At 40.3% G+C, this 22,306-nt stretch overlaps 3 protein-coding genes and 1 non-coding gene across 5 annotated transcripts; all 4 read left to right on the top strand.

Moving 5' to 3' along the window:
• Positions 1-2,224: 2,224 nt before the first annotated feature.
• On the top strand, positions 2,225-2,306 carry TRNAS-AGA (transfer RNA serine (anticodon AGA)). Its single transcript has one exon. It is a non-coding gene; the product is annotated as a tRNA-Ser (tRNA).
• Positions 2,307-11,837: 9,531 nt separating this feature from the next.
• On the top strand, positions 11,838-15,288 carry LOC116258070 (uncharacterized). Its single transcript, XM_031635157.2, has 4 exons — positions 11,838-12,216; positions 14,022-14,244; positions 14,402-14,462; positions 14,552-15,288. Exons 2-4 carry the CDS (start codon positions 14,033-14,035, stop codon positions 14,831-14,833), a joined length of 555 nt encoding a protein of 184 aa, XP_031491017.1. The 5' UTR covers positions 11,838-12,216; positions 14,022-14,032; the 3' UTR covers positions 14,834-15,288.
• A 2,260-nt stretch (positions 15,289-17,548) lies between these two features.
• LOC116257887 (uncharacterized) lies at positions 17,549-18,781 on the top strand. 2 transcript variants are annotated; one of them, XM_031634900.2, is made up of 4 exons: positions 17,549-17,694; positions 17,857-17,993; positions 18,082-18,366; positions 18,450-18,781. In XM_031634900.2, coding segments are annotated over exons 1-4 (441 nt in total). In that variant the 5' UTR covers positions 17,549-17,676; the 3' UTR covers positions 18,451-18,781. The 2 variants fall into 2 exon arrangements, with proteins under 2 accessions (XP_031490760.1, XP_031490759.1); XM_031634899.2 differs by having other exon boundaries at positions 18,446-18,781.
• A 900-nt stretch (positions 18,782-19,681) lies between these two features.
• LOC116257175 (pentatricopeptide repeat-containing protein At1g08070, chloroplastic-like) lies at positions 19,682-21,637 on the top strand. Its single transcript, XM_031633788.1, has one exon. It carries the CDS (start codon positions 19,682-19,684, stop codon positions 21,635-21,637), a length of 1,956 nt encoding a protein of 651 aa, XP_031489648.1.
• The last annotated feature ends 669 nt before the right edge of the window (positions 21,638-22,306 follow it).

Genomic DNA, 22,306 nt, shown 5'->3' with positions numbered 1-22,306 from the left:
TCCTGTGATCTAGAGCGAAAAAAAACTTCAACATCTTACATAAAACACTTATTAGCTTAACAAATTAACAATGTCTTCTTAACAATAAGGCAACCCCATCAAACATATGCCTGGGTGCGTCCTCGCATTCACTCACAGAAATTAACTAAGTCTTAATACAAACACAAGGAAAACTCAAGAAAGGATGCTGATCAGGGGAACACTGTCTAAAAGAAGCACCATAATGCAAGTCTACAAACAGTCACACAAAGACAGGAAACAAGCTCCAACTTCAGAAGATCTTCCCAACCTCCCAGGATACCTAAAAACAAACCAGGAAGAATACAAATTTATGAAATGCCCACAAAAGAAAACTTGAAGAAAGGCATTGCCTTCCCTTTGCCATAACGACTTGCCCTTTGAAATTCCATGATCACCTCCTAAAGATCAACATTTAGGAGGTGGAAAGTCCTTCTTCTCATCCCCCTTCTTCTTCTTCTTCTTCTTCTTCTTCTTCTTCTTCTCCAACATGTAGGTGGTTCAAGATAGTTAGGTCTAGAAGCATAGTGAACAATGAACACATGGAAGTTCTGTTCCACTTCTCAATACTTATACACTTTCTTCTCGAGTCTAATTGTCTAAAGAAGGTCATTGTCGGAGATCTCTTGCTTATTCAAACTTATCTTCAACCTGATATATTTGTTCCTTTTTTTTTAATATCGTTTGCTTTAACAGATATACCAACAAAAAGTTTTTGAGGCAAGCATCCTTGAATATATGAGCAAAAGCAGTTGTTAAAGCAATGGGAGAGAAATAGCAGCTACGTGTCACCACTTAGATAAAGGCAAAAGAAAGGAAAGTAAGAAGAATGTTAATTAATCTAAGTGGGCTTCTTTACAACTAAAAAAAAAAGCAAGCATCAAAGACGTGAAGAATTAGAACTATGCATAGAAGGAAAAAGAGAGAGAGGAAGAGGTGTCGAGAAACGGGTATTCTGTAAAGAAACATCTGTTCGGACTATGATGGCAGTTGGCCACTTATTTCTACGTGTGCCAAAAAGAAAATGAAAGGGAAAGCATCCGAGCAACAGCCTCTGTCTTCTCATTATATTTATAAATAAATGCTGAAGATATTCTAATTTTATACAAATTGAGCAAGATGAGACTTTCCTGTTAGATGTCGATCTCACTAACAGCATCTAGAATTTGCCGCAAACAAACCAATCTGTTCCCATTGGTTATCGGTCATCAAGTTGGCAGCTTAGTTGGGGGACTATTTGGCTTGTTCATGGAATTGGCGGTGCTCTATTTGATGCCAAATGCATTTTAATGTGTCTGAGAATATAGAAAGACGCAGTCGTGATCTTGAAAGGAAGGGACTGTTGGGGAGCGCTTGATACCACTGACACTGAGAGGTTGTTCACAGTTATGTCATTGCCGTAGGAGACGGGCGTACGTATGAAGGGAAACAAACATGAACAAAGCCAATTTGTAAGACTTAGTGAGGATGTATTTCGACAAGTACATGTCCCAAACGTCAGATTTAATAATCCAAGTATACACCAAAGGGTGGATGTAGATCTATTTCATGTACTTTGATCTGTTTTTCTCTAACCAAGGGAAATATTTAGATGGCAGATTTCTGGTCATGGATGATCAACTCATGTTGTGTATAACTATGTAATTATAACCTTAACTACATGTAACTCTTGATTGTTAGTGAGTAGAAAGAGTATTTCATCCTGCTACCTGCCTAAAAATTGTGGGCGAGTAGAAAAAGTATTTCATCCTGCTTAAAAATTGTGGGTGAGTAGAAAGAGTATTTCATCATGCTACCTACCTTCCTAAGAAAAGAGACAAACCCACATTGATCTCTTGTCTCTTTTAAGGTATAGAACTTGTTTTTGGTGCTTTAGGATACCGCTCCTGCCATGCAACTTATGTGATTTTCCTTCAACTTAAGTTTTGAAGGGTTTGGTGTAGCAGATGCAGGACAGAGGCCCTGGGTTGTTCATCTTTCTAGAAAAGCCAAGGCAAGCTCTTACGTTACATGCGAAGAGAGAGGCCAATACTTAGTGAAGAGGAAGGGTCGCTCCTTTATCAAATGAAAACTCGTACAAGAGAAATCATCATGGGAATCAAACGATTATTGCTTCGTATGATCGTCACAATCCACCACTTTGTCTGTGTTCAAACCTCATTATGAACAAAAGAAATTAATAGTTCGGATAAGTCGGCCGTCTCCAGTGGACGTGCCGGAGTGGTTATCGGGCATGACTAGAAATCATGTGGGCTCTGCCCGCGCAGGTTCGAATCCTGCCGTCCACGACGATCCCTTTCTATTTTTTTAACCCCATCAACTCGGCGTCGGGACCGGATACACACGCGAACAAGCGGCAACCCTTTTTTTTTAAAAAAATATATATATATTCCTCATGTTGCTCAAGTGGTGGACTGATTCGAAGACTTAAGGTGGATGTATGGGTCAAGCATATCACCTAAAATTGAATTTTACAAAAAAAAAATCCAAAAATACCAAAAGATGGATCTAATCTAGTTTGAATTTTATGCAGATCCGGGGAAATTAAGATTTAGATGTAAACTTTCTATACAGCAGCAATAAGATGTCTTAACTCTTAAATGTGTAGCTTCAGCTTGAACAAAAACTGATGGCAATGAGAATTTCTGGTGTAGGAGTAAGGATTGTGGACCAGAACTTTAAGATATTGCTCAAGTCTCTCCGTTGTTCGCTTTGGGGGTCTACGTACTTTGATTGCTAACGACCTAAGCTCTGTGATTTTTGTGCCCTTGTTCCCTTACCGCCTTAATCGTCTCCAAAAAATCCAGTGTCGTCTTATTTATGGTTATCGGCCTCTTTTTCAGTTTTATGTGTAAATTGAATAACGGGGAAAGGACAATGCATCATCCTGTGTCCTGTGGTTTCGGTCCATGTGAGATAAGTTGGTGGAAAGGAGACACGGAAACGCGAAGGTTTTTGTTTGGTGCAACTGTTGTATAGGGATTTTAAGTTTTGGGGAAGAGGGGGAAGGAGTCTGGGTTCCATAGCTGCTGCTTTGAGGACCGTCGCCTCCATCTCTCCCTCTCTCACGGTAGGTTTCTGAGTCAGAAGGATCATTCCTTCATCTTTGTTATTCATCCTCAAGGTTTTCTCCCTCCCACCTCTCCAGAGGAAGGATTCGCTTTCAGTACCTTGCTGTATGGTATTCATTAGCTTCAAGTTTTTCTCTTAGAAGACGCATTACGAGACCAAAATGATTGTTTCTAAACGGTTGAAGCCGTTTAGCCATGTGTCTGTTATATAAAAGAGAATGGCGACAAAGTTTATAAGGTGAAGGTACTGATTTCATTCTTGGTAGCACGGATTCGTTGAGGGGACCTAGGATTTTTTTTCTCTTTATTGTCATGTTGGTATTTGCTTTTCTCAAGTTTATTATGATCACTAGTTCTTAGTTCCCTTTTTCAACTTCCTTCTATATCTTACAGATTTTAAACCGTTTAGTATTACTTGTGTTTTTCCGAAAAAATCCAGTGAAAGTTATTCTTCTAAGAAGCAAAATCAATAATGCAGTAAACAAGAGCTTAGCACCTCAGGTTCCCGATCATGGCCATTGGCCCGTGTACTCGGCATTCTAGCCCATGTATTTGTTGCATATCATTCATACAGTTCTATATAAATTTGTTAAAAATAGTTCGAAGACCTGGGAACCTAATAAAGCACTCCTTATTGAAAAGTTATGCAGTTGCCAAGTTCAGCTAATATATGGCTTCATAATGTCATGCCTGCAATGACAATACAAACTAGTGGATAAATTGTTTGAGGAGGCAACCATGAATCTTCAAGTTCATTATTTGACCTTTGTGGGTCACACTTCGCGGGTTATTGGTGAGAAACAAAAGCTAAACTATTTGAACATTTATCATGATTTGGACCTCGATTGCTATCTGCACTTGGCAGAGAACGGCAAGAAGTATTTGCTTACTTGAAAAGATATTCGTCTCCTTTGCTTTGTTAAGGCGTGTTCACAATGCAGACGGTGGTTTTTCTTTTTTCCTCTGTCCCACAGAAAGAATCACCATTTGGAAGGGCGATTGAGTCTGCTCCTCGAGGTAAAACAACACTTTCATCTGTTCAGATTGCCATTTTACAAAGAAACTCTGTGTCTGTGCGTTCAAGGCTTCAAGCGCATGCAAGCCGACATTATGATACTGAACAACGTCATTGCTTTGTTTTGCTCTCCTTTTTTCCGTAGCTATATCATGACGATCTATTGTTGCTGTTTTTGATTTGTATACCCTGAGATTTTATCCTTATACATATTGGTGACAAAACATGAACGAAATTGGAAAGCCTTAGCCAGCATGCTTTGGCAGTCATAGTCTATATCATCTTAGTTTTTCTGCTGATAAAGTGACTAGCGAGATACAGATTACAGTTACCTAAAAACCCGCTTCCCTTTCTAAAATTCACTTCTCTGTTTCTGATCAACTCTCTGCGTCACGCTGCTTCCTCAATTCCATCACGTATGCTGATATAATATTTGATAAAAAACAATTCGCTTACCTGCTCTTCGCTTGACATGTCCTTCCCGCATCCTGCGTATTTATTGTTAACCATGGTCAAGCACACTTTTATCCTGTGACTTGAAGCCAATAGTCAGGCCAATCCCATCACTATTTTTTGCTTAGAATATGGACCAAGGCCTTTCTAATTTTTGTGGATTTCCTTCTTAATAAAGTTCCAAATTCTAACATCGTCCTTCCCCTTTCTTGCAGCTCGTTTCTCCCCAGATGATAAATATTTGAGGCAGAGAATCCTATTGAAGAAGCGTTTTCACTTGCTTCCTGCCCAACGGCCACCGCCAAACTGATCGACCAAGAGCATCAGACTTTCTGTGGTACGTGGAGTCTGCTGTTAATTTATTATGTTATATTACACTTTTTCCTTTTCAGTTCGTAAGTAGAATGCGGTTCTCTATCATGTGCCAGTAGTGCGAGCTATGTAATAATGTTTGGTCTAGAACCAATAGTAGATTCACGGTAGTCGATCGTCCTACCACTTGGTCGATGAAGAGATTGCAGAATCCTTTATGAGTGGATTCGAATTTGAGCCAACCTCGAGCTAGAGCTTCTAACACTCGATTCGAGCTTGAGCTGGCCTAGCTCTGCTCATGTCCACCCCACAACATACACCTTGGGTGTTTCTTATCTCAGCAACGTACAGAATTTTTATGTAACTTCTCAAGTCAGGAATAAGGAAAGGAACGTTTTCAGTGGGTTTTAGGAAGGCCTTGTCCAAAGAAATTTCCTGGTTATATAATGACCATTCACAGGTTGGAGAAACAACAAAAGTGATGCTAATAACAAAGCAAATATCTCACTGCTTTTAGGATGCCAGTGTATTGCAGCAAAGAATTCTTTTACTTGTCCAGTATAAAACAGAGTACAGTGCCAATGAGAAGAGTAGATCTCCACATACGGTATGGAAGGAACAGGACAATGAAAGGGAGCATCAAAAGACTTTTCTTTTTACATTTTATTTTGATATTCACTCACTATCTACCAATATAAGATTTTTCTGCACAGGAAACTTTGGGCTACACCATCTAGTCTCTCGCATCTTTTAATTTGCTACTGCTGAGATTGTAACTGACAACTTTTAAAAAAAGTGTTATTTAACATGCGTGCAGTTATGATCGATAACAATTGACTCTATGAAACGTCAAACGTCCTAATCTCAAATCAAAAAGTTCACCCCATGCACTTAAACAAATCGGTTCATATCACAGTCACACAAAAAATGCACAGGTTAACGAGGTTCGGCAAAGAAAATGCTTACCTACCTCCCATGTGTGTGATTTCGATCTTATTAATTTTCTCTTAGTTTACGCTCTGGTGGTATTGGCCAATTTATCATAGCATAGCACCTTGGCCGACACATGGAGGATTTTCACAAGCAGAAAGATTCTGTTGCTTTCTAATGTTATTGTGCCTAACAAATATTTGCAGCCAAACTTTGTTAAAATTATCAACAACCAGATTCGAACCAGTCATCCACAAATATCTGATTAGGAAGATTTTTCACATAATTTGTGAAGACCATCGGTTGGCAGCGGCTGTATTGATAATGACCACACATTCACTATTACAGAAGAATTGTTTTGGCAGCAAGGAGGAGACGACAGGATGATGGTGACATCATGGGATGCCATGCCAACACCATAAAAGTTGCTTTTAAGTGGAGAATGGTAAGGTCTCATGTGAGCTGGTTGGGTTGATGATGACATCGTTGATGTTGTTGATGCGCCCCATGATGGCCTAATGGCCATGAATCGATGATGCTGCCCGTCTCTGCATCACACGTTTCTCTGCTCTGCACCATACAATGGCATCAACGCTTGTAGGCGAGGAGGTGGAGAGTGATGCGTGAACCGTTGGCATCATCATCATCGTCATCATGGAAAGGTTCAAGTTGCACCTCACTTCACATGAATTGTTATTGAATTTTCACATTGGATACCTGTGAAAAATATTCCGAGGGAGCAAAGCCAGGTTCTGTTTTTCCGTCTATTTAGCTGGGAAGATCCTTTAAGAGTGCAGATTTTTTGAACACCCACCCCGTGAGGATTTAATTATATTATTATATCAATCAGATTTAAATCCCTTTATATGTATTTAAGGAGTTGTTTTGGTAGTTGGAGCAGTCTTTCATAAACCTACTCCAAAGATCATGACACAGTAGAACTAAAGTGTTCATGAATCTACATCAATCTTTAAAGCTGATTCATGAGACACTTAGAGACACTTATAAAGTGTTGCATTTGCTAAACGACTCCTAAGATTCATCTGCAATCAGTGTGAATCTGGTCTCTAACAAGAAAAGAAGACATACCTTTGGTGCTAAACTTACAAGAATGATGATTATTGATTTTTTCCCCATCAAGTAGCAATGGTTAAGAGACCAGAGGTATGTTAGATTGCTAAAAATTAAAAAAAAAAATTATAACTAAAAGTAGGATAATATTTTGCTAAAAACACTATAAATTGTTGCCTGCATAAAAAAAACTTTTATCAATAAACATAAAAAAAAACTTTTATCAAAATTATTTTTATTTTTAGTTCATGTGATGAGTGACATGTGGTCGATTTAAATTGTCGTACGTGGGTGTTGTGGAAATTTCAGGCCGTCCCTTTCAATCCGTTGGACCCGGTTTTCCATCCAACATGCTCTACTTTTCAGCCATCCCTTTCAAACTGTTGGTCCCAGTTTTCCATTCAACCTAATCCAGTTATCCACTTAAGAGGTGCCTCGTCCCACACGTTGCCAGACAAAAAGATATACGATTCGAATAGACCGAACCGGGTCCAGTCTCTCGATCCAAGTGGCAGTACTGATATGGTAAGTGTAATCCAAATCCAATCGGATGGATCCAATCCAACTCGTTTTGTGCCCATTGAAGCTTGTTCTTGTGTTTTGCATCGTACGGTTGCAAATTCCTAGCTCGGCGTCAATGCTGTACGCTGTTTAGGTGAGCGAGAGGTATTAATCTCACCACTCGAAAAGTACTCGAAAGCCCCCCATTCTCCTTGTCTCTGGCGTTTTGAACTGTGTTGGTGTCAGCGATAGCAATGGTGTATCCTTCAACTTGGATGCACCACCCTATCACTTTAAGACACAAGAGCACAACGCTCACGAGAATCAAACTAAAAACCTGCCTTTATACATCGGCTACGCATGCCCCTTGAGACAACTCTTTACGCCTTCGACCTTATCCTCCTTGACTTATTCTTTTCAAAAAAAAAAAAAGAAAGAAAAATGTTTTAAAAAACTTGTTTTATATATGTATATATAGTTTTCCTTACAATAATGCGATACTATATGATCAATCCACGCGGCCATATGACAAGCATCGCACTAATATAGTGATTATCTTAGGTGGGAGTATTTATTTATCTCATAATCTGACACTTGTAGCACGAGGCATCCCACATGATTCACTATAGATATACAGCTAATAATAATTATAAAAATGTATTTAATGCGTATAATTATGAATACGCCAGACATGAAAGGAAAAGGCTTTGACCAACTTTAAAACTTAAGAAAATTTAAGATGATTTTCGCTTTATTCGATTCTTCTCGGCTCTTGCGCTCTGCCTTTTATTTTATTATTTTAAATTAGAAAAATAATAATTTTGAGGCTGCATGTCACGTTCTAGGCCGACCGTGCAAAAGCGGAGAGACCGTAGCCGTAGGTGAATGAATGTACTCCACCATCGTATATATTTTTATATTTAAAGCTCAAAAGAAAAAATTTCATTTGAGCGCTACCTTTTTGGCCTTAATCCCATACTCGTACCTCATAGTTCTGTATGTGCAGATGAAGGCCACTCGCCTTTAGCATTGGGATGCAGCGAATTGCTGTTGTGGAACGAACACTACTCCTTTCATAAAAGAAGGGTTTGATTAGGCTATCTGTTTTGAATCAATTAAATTATGATTCCCTCTAATATGAGTCTTAAGTTGGTTAAGTTTGAGACCATACACACACTATTCATGTTCTCATTTTCCATTGTGTAACATCATTTTGAAAAGTTCAGTCTCGTATTGAAGATTTTGAAAGATCTTTAAAAACTTGTAAAAAAAGTTGTTAAGTGATTGGTTGTATTGATTCCTACCGCTTTGTTGGTTGGGATCTATAAGACCAAAGATGCGAGCCCATGGGAAAAGTGAGCTGGATCGTCACTTAATTCAAAATTCAATGAGAAATGTGAAGCCAAAACTTCCATCTTCCCCTTGCATCCGTTTGCAGAAGGGGACAAATTGTACTGGAGCATTAATGCAAATTTCTTAAGTGTTCAGTCCTTGCATACCAGAATTTTGTCAAATGTTTAAAAAAGTGCAGAGATGACTTGTGATATAATAAATGAGGGGGTGGAACCTTGGGGTGAGGGTGGGCAGATTCCACCCCATCATTTATTGTGCCATAATATGGAAGTTGACATCAAAAAAGTGTGGGCGCATTACGAGAATTTAAACTATGAAGTGGGTTTCTGAAATTAAAAGGCAAAAACTTAAGACTTGAATGAAAAGATTCTTTGTTCAGGTTTCATAAAAGTGCCTCCGGGCCCGGGGGGACCAATCTATTGACACTATCGCATTTTACTTTTCGTTTATTTCCTTTTTGGGGCCCCACACGAGAATTCATTAACCTCTTGGGAAGACGTGGCTTTATAAAGTGAAGTCGGACTTTATAAATGTGGGCACCAACTTTTTTGGCTCAATTCAAAGAATGGCCCTATTCTTTTTAGAATTTTGAAAGGAGACAAAAGTTTTGCCTCATGTGGACTTACAAAAAGGAGGGAGACATGATTTTGAAATTCAAATTGAAAGGTTTATTGTTGGTTGGTACATGAGGTCCAGCCCCCAAATAGATGACATCGACCTTGTTGAGCAATCACTTTATAAACATAATCAAAATGGGCTTACCATAGTGTTATCATAATCAGCCTAAGCCACCCTTAATTGGTGAATTTAGCTTATTAAAATATTTTAATTTTCAAAAATTTCCTTTTTTAAAATTTTGGGCATTTTGAAATTGATTCAGCTGAATCGGTGAAGTGAATCAACTGACTGAATCGGTAGCCCTGGCGATTAAGCCTGGGTAACAGTTCTGAGTACTCGGTACCTAACCAGATCGGGTTCAGGCCCAAAAAAACCGACTCGGGCTGGCCCGATAATATAATTAAGCTTGTATTTCTCTTTATAGTTCAAAAATGTGGAAGGAACACCACACTAGGGGAAGAAAATGTCGTGCATGTGCATGTGACCTGACTCAAGTTGATTCTAATTGAGTTAATTCTATTATAGAACTTGGGACTGAGCTAGGTTGAGTTTAATAATGGGAGCTGGCATTATGTTGATTCTTCTAGCTACTAAGTGCATCATTAATGGAGTTATGCCCCTAAGTTACTGACAACAAACTTTTTACCTTGTGGTTAATAATTTGTTCCTGTATAAAAAGTTCAATTAATTTATCAAAAGATGCCCCACCTACGTTATTAACATTTTAGAGTATTAAGACCCAAAACTTTGACCTGTGATCTTGGAGAAATCTTAACTGGCTAATTAAGACAAACAAATAATAAAAGGAGGCAGTTGCACAAATAAAAATAAATTCTAGTGTGCTTTTCTAAATAATGCAAAAACTAGGCCTGCGTGAGTAAATTACTCCTTATTTATTGATCTTACTGCACATGACGGATCTGAGCAGTAAATTGTACATCTTGTAATTATTGAGCGTTATCATTAGCTTTCGATTGACTTTCTTGATGTGAAACGAATTTTTCTATCTTCGGGTAAACATGAGAGTGACCTCTCTCTCTCTCTGCAAGGGACTCTTTTATTGCCCACATGCTCTTTAGCATCTAACATTTAAGTATTTTGATGCATGATTATAAATTTATATATCATGTTCACAACCTTTGATTTCAACTAACAATCTCAAGTTAGGCAGACAGATCATTCATGTTGTTAGTGAAGACACTTAAGATATTACATTTTTGAGATTATGTCTCATAATATGGCAGACAAAGCTGATGTTGGCAGGTCCACAAATTTTTTTGCTGATGCACATGGAGATAGCCTGGGCCCAGCTCCAATGGGCATATGAAATTGGTTCCAATCAGGCATGCTTGATGTAGAACTTTGTTAGCAAACTATCAGTGATTTGAAGATATCAATGCCTTGGAGGCGTATGCCGAGCCGCCCACTGCTTTAGAAGCGGAGTTTTTCATTCCGCAGATATCATATCCTATTCGTGTGGGTACATGGGTAGTCGCCCACTCCAACAACAAAATTTTTATTTATTTTTACATAGATTTGGAAACAATGATGTATTATGTGGCCCTTTGGTAGCAGGAACACTACATTCTTTAAAGCGCAGTGTTACATAATGAGCTATTTGGTAAAAATAACATATTGTTACTATATCATAAATTTAGAATGTTTCATGAATCTACCCAATTCGAGTAGATTCATGAAACAGTGTGTTACTGTTACCAAACGCTCCTAAACCTCTTCTTAAGAACTCAGCTTTCAAACTATCAAATGTCTTATGTTATTTGAAAAGCATGCCCCTAAAATACATCATCAGAAAATTCAATGCTCTTGTTTAAAAAAATATCATGTCTTTAACAAATTGAACGATTGAACACCAGACATAATCACAGCATAGTCTCATTGGGTTAGTGGGATGGTGCTTGCAGGGTACTGACTTAGGTTTGGTGTGGGCATCACCGGTGGTCCAGCTTGGTTGCAATAAAAATGTTCGCCCACACGTGGCTTTTTTATTGTTTACACCAGCCCACGTGTAGCTCCGCTACTAGGAGCTCGGTCAAAGAAATTAGAAAACTGGGTTTGGGCTGGCAGGGAACATCGCGGAGGAAGCCCGCCCGTCACGCCTCCAGTCATGGCCGGCTGGAACGCGGCCACCGGATGCAAATCCCTCACTCTTGGTCAACCGTGTGATGGAGCCGATGGATCCAACAAGTCGGATCCCGTAAGCTAATCCATAAAAGCCGAAACCTTTTTGCGTCTTCAATAACCATTGTGGCCCTTTTGTTGCTCATGGAAGAGATTCAGATCCAAACTCTACAATTCAAATCCAACCCGATAGCCGTAGGGGTATTTCGAACATTTCAGTGGGTTTAAAAGGAGACCGGTCAAGTAGGCGGAGTTATATTTATACAGATAAAGAAAAGCGACAGGAGAAGAGCGATAAGGGTGTGGGGAGAGAGAGGGCCGGGGGTTTGCTTGGACTTGCGTTAAAAGGCCGCGTTTCTCTCTCTCTGTCTTCTCTTCTCTCTCGCTCCGGGGGTTGATTAAAGGGGAGAGACTGACGGAGAGCAGGGGAAGTGTGGGAAGAGGGAAATTAAAAGGGAGGGGGAAAGAGGGAGGGCGCAGAGCAACGGAAGAAAGAGACACCCTTTTCCTGCCTCTCCTTCCCTCGGGCGTCGGATCTGTTCGTCACCCTGCCGCTGCTGCAATACCTCTTCTCCCTTCATTTTCCTTTTTCTCTCCTTTTCCTCTGTTTCCCCGTTCCTCTTCCTCGCTCGCTCTCTCTCTCTCTAGCTCCCCCGCTCCTTCTCAGCTCGCTTTTGCTCGCTTACGTGCTGAGTCAGGAGATTGACTTGTTCCTCCTTCTTGCCGAACCGCAAGGTAAAGCTCTCTCTCTCTCTCTCTCTCTCTCTCTCTCTCGCTATCTATCTATCTATCTTCTGATGACTTCTGTATCTGAGTGGGGAAATCGGTGTTTTTTGTTTTTGTTTTCTTCTTTTCCGAGCTGAGATCTAAAGTTTAAGGTCGTGATGTGTTATATCTTACCTTTGAGTTGTTATTTGGCCCGATCTGTTCGGTTTTTTGGTCTGATTAAGCAAATCACTTGTCTTTCTCCCCACCGGTCTTTATTCTGAAGTAAAACAAGGAAAGTTCTCTTCTTTTCTTTTCTATTGCCGGTTTTTCTTTTCAGATGTTCAAGGTTATGCGTTTCTGAGGAACGAGAATTTTTTTCCACGGGTGCTCTGCTCAAACTCAAAGTTTTCTCTGTCGTTACTAGGATTTGGATGCAGATCCGTCGTTTCAGATCGGCTTGCTTCCATTTTTTTAATCTACTATTTAGATTTCTCTAGGTAGAAATTACTTGACATAAGGAGTTAACTCGGGTAGGGTTCTTCAAGGAAGAGAATTTTTGTGTTGCAGTGTGCGTATGTTAGTCTTCGTCTTCAGATTATAGGTGATGTCGTTGTCTCCTTTTTTTTGTGTTCCTTTTCGTGTTCAGAGATAGGTGATGTCCTTCTCCTTTTGATCTCTTGTTGGTTGATCATGTAATGGAAATTGCAGCAGATTTCTTGGACGCAGTGAATTTTTCTGCTTTCCGTCCAGCAATGGAGAAATTTTCTATGTTTTTGCTTGCTTTGCTCTTTCTCTCTCTCTCTCTCTCTCGTGTGAATCGACGCCTAGTAACTTATTGCTTCCGGATTTGAATGATCTGCCACTTGCCAGCAGCTTGGATTGACTTTTTTAGTTGGATTATGAAGTGCTGGCGATGTTCTGCTGCATGGCGTATAAAGACTAAGTATTGTTTCCTGCAGATATTTAAAGAACAAGAAAGAAAAAAGAATTATCTGAACTGGGCGGTATGATCAGGGGGTTAGGGAAAAAAGAAGCATCAACATCTTAACCATAGTGTGTTAGGTTTTAAGGAGACATAGCTATTTGTGAGACTGGTCTTTGAACTTTGGAGAATTGCATGCGAGAGGCTAGTCAGCAACGTACATCTTCAATGGTCAAGATTATTTACTTGGATTGCTTGTGCATGCACCATAATGGATTACTTGTCTATTCGTACCAGATTGGGACAACTAGACCTTTCTGTTCTCATGTCATGGATTATGGGATGGTGCTTACCATTAATAATCCTTTTTGAGTGAAAACAAGAAGAATGAATCAGGAATAGCATAAAAGGAGGTGGTTTGAAGATTTGTGAAGTGAACGGGATTTGCATATCTGCATACTGCTATTAACTGTGAGGTGTGATACATCAAGCATAATACGGAGTATTGGCGAAATTTCTCCTTTAGAATTTGAAGCAGTGAATCTAGATATGAGGATTAACTTTAAAATTATCCTCTTGTCGACTGCAATTCTTTAGTTTATTATACTATTAGTTTGGAAGGCTATTAGATGGTTATTTTATTCTAGGCTGTCGTGATGATGTACTTTTTTACCTATCAGCTTCTTTATCTTGGCCAACATGTTTCCTTGCGTGTATAAGAACATCTGTTGGTGTGGTTTATTTGTTTATCTTGATGACCTCTAAGTTTCTTCTCTTTTGTCCGGTAGATGTCGTTGTTTTGGGAACTTGAGAATCATTTGATTGTCATGCATGATTTCATAGTTGTAACGACTGTTTTACTGTCGTCGATGATTTTCTTATTTTTCCCCCCTTTTTTCATGTTCTGCAGAAACAAATAAAATGGAATGCTTCCAGATGAAATACGTTGCACTGCATCAGATTGCTACAGTAAATGCACTAGAATGTATGTCCGACTTGAGTGCAAGAGGGAAACAAGGCGGTGCTATTCTCGATCCAACCGCAGAGAATATCATTCGTCCAGAACCTCGCCGAGCTGCTCCTGCGTCCTTTATTTCAAGTTGTTATGATGGATACCGCTGCAACACGCAAAGGTGTGATGATCCATTTCATTTCGGGCACACTGATGTGAACTTCTTCTTCTTCTTCTTCTTTTTATCCCCACTGGGTTTGAGCTCAGAGAGAGAGAGAGAGAGAGAGAGAGATGTTTCTGCATTGATGGTCTCTAAGTCATGTTTATCGGCATTGCAGAAAACCGACTGAGCAGAGAGAAGACGCCAGTTTTGAGATACTCGATATAATCTTGACTAAGGTATGTGGCTTTACCTGTGCATAGGCCAGGAATGTGCATATACTGCAGAAGAAAGCATCTGTCCTTACGCTTGCGATACCCTTTTGCAGAATGGTCCAGACAATGATGAAGGGAGCAATCTGACGAACTACTTCTGTGGATCACCTCCTGCTCGAACCAACAACCCCATGGTTCACGATGTTGAATTCGTCAACCAGTCGCGAGCATACAATTCTCCTTTTGAAAGTTCTCTTGGAGGAAAACCATCAGCGAGAGTGGAGAACCGCTCTTCATCATGTGGCGCCTCATTTGGAGGGAAGCCCATGGTGAGGATCGAGGGCTTTGCTTGCAGTAACTCCAAGTCTCACCGCTTTGTTCCGGCACTCGCCTAGGCCCAATAACATGCCCGGCCTTGCCCAACCCATGCCAGAACCATGCTAGCCATGCCCCTAGCCCCTTACCAGAGTCGTTTCCAGCCAAGAGAAAGAAATGGAGTATTATTCCTGTAAATGTACGGATTAGTAGGTCACCCATGAGTTGCATTAAACCTTCTTGCAGTTTACTCGTGTCTAACAATCACTCGAGTCATGTTGTAGATAAGCGATTTGAGAGCAGTTAGTGCATTTTAGGATTTCATGTCAGTCTCTGGAATTATGAAAATTGAATCGAGTTCAGCATTTCATATGTACAGTATGATGATCAATCATCAAACGTTGTATAAAATTTTAAAGGTAGCAACCAGAATGGTTCTCTACTGCGTATATGAGTTGTGGTGGTAATCTATGGCCTATATGCTAGGTCTGTGGTTTGCAACCTTTGAACTAATGAAGTATGTTTTGTCTTTTTATCCCCTTTTCAAGTCCAGAAAGACTACCATGCTGCTTTCTTGTTTCTCTTCTTTTTTATTTTTTTTTGTCGGTCACGTCGGATTGAATTCCAGCCCGCGAGACCGTCTCAAATCCTTGTGATCCTGGAGGAGCATTTCTTTGATCAGCGTTTTTCTTGTTGGATGTGGCAAACAAGAGGTGTTCTGATACCGTGAGCACTACTGAGATTGGAACCAGTGCTTAGTTACCCAATTAGTTGAGCCACATTCTTCCGGTCTCTTATCTCATCCATTTTTGAGTTACAAGCTTCGCATGTTCAGCCCCGTTCGGGCGTGAATTGCTAAGTTGTCAGGCGGTGCACTAGAAAGCTCGTCTTTTCAGTGGCCATTACAACAAAAGACAAGATCTGCAAACATGAAACTCTTTGCTTATAAATAACGACTGAAGAGCTTTGTGATTGGCCTTAGAGTCACAGTACAAGAAGTGACTAAAATATCAATATCTTGACTCAACCACCGCTATGACTTGGTCTCATCACGAGTTGCGTTTGGAATTTCGCTTGTATTATCGCGGGGCGGCCGCCAGTGAGGAAAGCACGATCCATGATTGACAAACGGGTTAAATTATGGTGTCTGATTGGATCACTATTCAAGAGTGGGAATGAGCCAGAATGTGGTGTAGGCCGCGTACCGGTCCAAATCCAAGTCGAGCTGGCATTAGGTAATGGTTAGCGGGTCTCCACCGTGAAAACAGCTGTCGCTATTATGGAGGTAATGGTCAAACTGTTCGAAAGTTTTTGGCCTTTATATTGAAAAAAATGTACTCAAGTGCTTAGGATGTCAATATATTCAATTTAGACAAGCTACACGATTGAACTATTTTGAAAAAAAAAAATAGATATAAAAAAAATTAATATCCAAATAAAAAATCAAATCGGATTCAGATCTAAAAAAACATCCACTCAGATACAAATTTAGATTCAGATATCCATAAATATCTTATTGGATTGGGATTCATATCATCTTTAGTGTAAACAAATATCTTATATCTAATGCCCTTACATTTTAAAAGTCAACCGAAATATAACAGGTTGGGATGTGAATTTAATTTGGTTTCACACCATATTGGGATTGGCTGTCTACCAGCCTTATGATTGTTATTAGACGATGTTACTTTTTTTTCTTTTTTCTTTGAGGTTGCATGTGATTCCTCATGGATCTTAGATTCGAGAGTCCACGGTTTTATGAAACTAACTACAATTTTATCAAACTGTGGTGTGGATTTCAGCATGTGAATATCAATCCATGATGTAATGTAAAAATAATGGATTTAAAATCCTCTCGATTTGAAATCCACAGTTTTATCAAACTAACTACAATTTTATCAAACTGTGGTGTGGATTTCAGCATGTGAATATCCATTTCAAAACCATGGATCTCAAATTCGCGGTAATCAAACACACTCAAGAAAAAGAAAGAAAAAGTCAGTACTTGTCACTCCTGGCTGGATTTGTTTAATATATTATGCAAGACCGTGAAGCCATGAACCTTTCCAACAGTGTAAAACGGAAGTTAGTCATTTTTTTTGGGTAAGTGAGATCTTTTCGATTAGACTTGGTACAGTATTATGGAGCTGGAAGCAACTGATGAGCGAAGTAAATATTATAATTGTGCAACTGCAGCGCAATTCCGCTTCAAAAGTCAAATATTGGAGTTTCTTTACGACTACAATTATAACCTGAATGTCAATTTCATGAAGTCACTTTTTTATCCGAACATTGTAGCAACGTAAAGTGAAATAGTACTTTGTACTTTAAGTTGGTGCTTCTAGATGTCCAAATAATTTTTTAAACCTGTAAATATTTGATGACCTTAGAGACTATTATTTAAGCATTTGATGAATCCTTCCAAAAAGGGTTTCTAAGTTTAGCACTACATCAATACACTTAAATATTTGATTAACTGTGTGTTTAGGTGTGTATATATATATAGTTGTCAGCCATATCTGGAGATCAAAGATGGAAGGCATTGAAATGTTATGAGGATCGGCTTGAATCCAAATCCATGGATCCAATGACATCTGGTTCGATCGCCCTCACCCGAACCGAACCGAACCGAAACGCTCAGGTCTGGCCTAATGGCGGTTCAGGTTTCGGTCTAGATCACCGGCAATAGCGGGTAGCTCAACTGATAAGATGTATGAGGTGGCGGTCTACACTCGCGAGATTTTGGTTGCAAATTGCAAACAGTTCTCCGTCGTGCGACACGCACGTTTCACTGGACCGCCACTTGTCAGTCAGTCAAGCTCCTCGGTTCTCTAGAACCTCCTCCTCCTCCTCCTCTCAAAGAGTACTGAACCATAGGATAAACGCATCGTTTCTTCTTCCTGCTAATTCGAACTTCCAACAAATGGTTCCTGCAACAACAGTAAATCTCTCTCTCTCTCTTTCTCTCCCTCTCATGAACAATGCAAATACATCAACCTTCTTTCCTTCCTTTTGAGTTGTACTGTTAACAAATCTCTCTGTCTGTGTGTCTCTCACACATATAATGACAGTTCGATGATTATGGGTTGTAATTGGTTTGCAGAGTTACTGGAGAGCAATTATAAGCAGGATTCAGGGGAAGCTTAGTTGGGGTCGAGGGACTACTGCACCACAGATGAGCACATATGCTTCCCCTGCTCACCGTGTGAGTCTCCTCCACAAGCTGGAGACCGGCCTGAAGTAAGCTCACCCTTCCACTTTCATATTTGTTTCTGTTTCACTTCTGTTTTCTAGATATGTATATGTTTAAGGAGGTCATGAATGGCAGGCATATGAACGGGGAGTTCACGCCGGTGGCAGCGGCGTTTGGGATGATACTGCTGGCTGCGTCGTTGGGACTCTACACTGCGAGACACCAGCTGCTGTATGCACCAAACGTGTCGGTGGACAAGAGGAGGAGGGAGACGATACCGGAGGTGAAGGAACCGGATGATGTGGCGCAGACATCCTACGCCTTCTTCTCCAACTCTTTCTTCAGGAGGCTGGCTCATCTCCAGGGCCCCCGCAGAGGACAAGTTCTTCCCCACCCCATCCGTGGAGACCCCTTCTCTTAGTAACTCATCATCTGATCTTCCTTGCCATATCTCTTTCTCAATGCTAAAATCAAGCTCACTCTTGTCGTTTTTTGGTAGCCAGAGGCCAGTGGAGTGCTTGAAGACGGTTGGGGTGGAGCCTTTTGGTCTGTGATCAGGTGAAGGTGGAAGAACCATATGGGCGCGGCAGCATCGGCAAGGGACGTGAAATGAATGTTCATATTGATGTTGAAACATGTTAGATGATCAACTTTTATAAGATATTTTTTCTTCTTCTTGTTGTAGAGATTTCCCTTCTCTTTTTGTGTCAAGAGGACTTGGTTGTTTGTTGTAGTCATGAGGCCTATGTATCTATACTTACATGTGAACTGATCTTAATATATACACATGTGAAAGGAAACCTTTTATTCGAGGAAGCTGGGTCACTGGCTGGAGGCAGAGCCAACATGGTCGCATTATAGTTTTTCAGAATGTAGTTTTGAATTATATTTTTAAAATTTTAAAAGGGTCGAAATCTAATTTTCAAAATTTTTATATAAAATAAACATATTAAGACTTGGCCCTCCCTGGCTCCGCCTCAGGGGCTATGCCTTCTCTGGCTTCTCTCTTCGCCTCTGCTCTGGTTGTATTCATCTAAAAGTATGTTTTTCAATGTTCATTTTCTCGTCAGTTGACGTCCATTCGCATATTCATCAAATGATGACCTTTAAGATGACAAGAAAAGGATGTTATATAAAACAGATCAGCACCATTTCAAGACATGCAATTATTTGTAGCTAAAGTATCGGTGCCAGTTAAAAGTAACAAAAAAATATATTTACCCTAAGATTAGAAGTCTTTCAGAATGTTGGATTTCTCAATAACAAGTAAAGCATCTCCGACTTCATGTCCTCAAAAATTAAGGGTGAAACTAAATCTGTCACTAGAGAATAGTTGCTATTGGGAAATTGGTGACCGTTTATTATTTTTAGTAATGAGTTATTGTGCTTTGAGTGACAAAATCAGATAATTCTCATATATAATTCCCAAGATTATAGGTTGGTCTGTCAATATAATTTATGCCTATGGTAGGTTATTTTTTGAAATAGTAAATGGCAACTTCAGAAAACAAATTTGCATACGATATGTTATAAATTATTAATGAAGTCGATGAAACCATTTCATATAGGCTTAACTTGGATTTCTTGTCTCAATACTCTTTTGCACTCTCTTTCTCTCTCTCTCGACCTTTTAGAGAGTGCAGTCGTTGGGGACGCAAACCGAACCTTAAATCGGTAAGGCTCGTTTCTGAAATCTGCCTCCAAAGGTGAAAGGCCTGTCGTCTCCTTCACCAGAATGGCTGCTCCAGCATCTTCCTGCACCAACATCGACCTGGTCACCAATTTGGCGGCGTATAACAGGTCGATAAGGCGAAACCCGAGCATTTGCCTCCTCGAGATGTGCACCAACATGGCCGAGCTTCGCCAGGTCCACGCCCGAATGGTGAAAACCGGCCTCTCACGGGACACTCTGGCTGCCAGCCGGCTCATCGTCTTTTCCGCAACAAGAGACTTCGGTAGTCTGGACTACGCTAGATCCGTTTTTTCCGACGTTGAGGAACCCAATTCCTTCATGTGGAATGCCATGCTCGGAGGGTTTGTGAAGCATGGTCTCCCTGAGGAGGCCCTCGATTTCTTTCTTAGAATGGTGGGCACTGGTGAAATGGGAGACAACTACACGTACCCTTTCGTGCTGAAGAGTTGTAGCGAGCTCGACGTGGTGGAAGAAGGGAGGCAGGTGCACTGTAGAGTGGTTAAGATGGGGCTCGATAAGGACGTGTTTGTGCAGAACAGTCTGACGCATTTGTATGCATCGGTTGGGAATATGGATGCTGCAAGGCAAATGTTCGATCGGATTTCTGAGAAAATGGTGAGCTCTTGGAACACTCTGATTGCTGGGTATGGTAGAGCAGGGAAGATTGAGGTTGCCTGTGAATTGTTTGATCAGATGCTTCAGAAAGATGTGGTTTCTTGGAATGTCGTAATCGATTTGTATGTAAAAGCAGGGGAAGCTGGAATTGCGCGCAAGCTGTTCGACCAAATGCCGCAGAAGAATGTCATCTCCTGGACTTCCATGATATCGGGCTACGTGCAGTGCGGTGATTACAAGCAGGCACTGCGATTGTTTCAAGCAATGCAGAAAGCCAATGTGAATCCTAACAAGGTTGCGTTGGTTAGTGTTCTACCTGCTGTTGCACATTTAGGAGCCCTTGATCAAGGGAGATGGATCCACGGATATATTGGGAAGCACAAAATAGAATTTGATTCTGTCTTAGCCTCAGCTCTTGCTGATATGTATTCCCGGTGTGGAGATATAGAGAAAGCTCTTCAAATATATGAGACCATTCAAGAACCTACAACCATAACATGGAACGCCAGGATCGCAGGTCTTGCTATGCATGGGCGTGGAAAGGAAGCAATAAAAGCATTCCTGGCCATGCAAAGATCGGGCTTGAAGCCCGACTCAAACACCTTTGTTGGTGTTTTAAGTGCCTGCAGCCATTCAGGTCTGGTGGACGAAGGTCTTCTGTATTTCAAATTGATGAATGAAGAATTTTGTGTGGCACCAAATGTTAAACACTATGGCTGCATGATTGATCTACTAGGCCGCGCAGGACTTTTTGACACGGCAATAGAAATTATAGATAGTATGCCCATGAAAGTTGATGTAGCCATTTGGGGTTCCTTGCTTGGTTCTTGTAGGAATCATGGGAATCTCGAACTGGGAAAATATGCAGCTACAAGATTGATTGAATTGGAGCCTTGTAATAGTGCATCTTATGTGGCCTTATCAAACATTTACACTGATTTTGGCCTTCGGAAGGATGCCATTAAAGTGAGGAAGGAGATGACTAAGAGGAATTTGAGGAAAGATCCTGGTTGTAGTTCGGTGGAATTGCATGGCAAGGTTCATGAGTTTACTGCAAGGAGTAGCTCGACTCTTCAAAACAAAGAGATCTCATCAATGTTGGAAGAAATGAGTGGAAAACTGAAGATGGTCGGCCACAAAAGTGACGGATATGGTCAAAAGGAGACATCTTATCATAGTGAGAGACTAGCACTCGCTTTTAGCTTACTAAATTCCGGTCCACATACAACTGTGAGGATAGTTAAGAATCTCCGCATATGTAGTGACTGTCATGCTGTGATAAGCTTAATTTCTAAAATTTATGAGAGAGAGATTGTTGTGAGAGATCAGAGCCGTTTTCACCATTTTAATAATGGATCTTGTACATGCAAAGATTTCTGGTAATGTGGTGTATGCACATGCATCAGTTCCATTTACACGTTCAACAAAATGCTGCTGCGAGCATTTAATTATTTGTGCATATGTGGAATCCCAGATGTTCTAGTAAGTTTGTTATTATTTGCCCACAAAATCTGTGGTGCACCTCTTGATTATAAGAATTGCGCAGCAAAATGCGACTTAAAAAAAAAAAAAAATCGGGAGGGAAAGAGTGGGTTTAGTTGGTGCTTAGATTTCCATTAATGAGCTAGGCAACGCTTGGTTACTTGTTAGTTCAGTCGTCATCTTTTCTCGGTTTGTTGTATCATTTCTTCTCCAAGTCGCACGCTCCTTTTGCCAGTGTTCCACAATCGACACAAACGAACTTTCTGTGTTAAATAACATAGATGAACTGCAGATGATTATTTGACATTTGACCATGCAAATGAAAATTTTGCTCCTTTTTTCAGACAGACAACATCGAAATTTGGAGGACAAACACATGATTGATTTTACTCTTTGCATCATGGAACAGCCTTATTCGTCTGCACTCTTGTTCTTAAGTTTTCTTACCATAATTCCAGCCATTGACTCTGTTTCTAGTGTTCTTTTCTTAATAATGGTGAGCTTTGAGGCTGCTACGTGATACGAACTATGAAACCATACTTGTCGACGGGGTAGCTATCGTCAGCCACT

Source organism: Nymphaea colorata, chromosome 7 (genome assembly GCF_008831285.2).
Source record: "Nymphaea colorata isolate Beijing-Zhang1983 chromosome 7, ASM883128v2, whole genome shotgun sequence".
NCBI lineage: Eukaryota > Viridiplantae > Streptophyta > Magnoliopsida > Nymphaeales > Nymphaeaceae > Nymphaea > Nymphaea colorata.
This window is presented reverse-complemented; position numbering and strand designations above follow the sequence as displayed.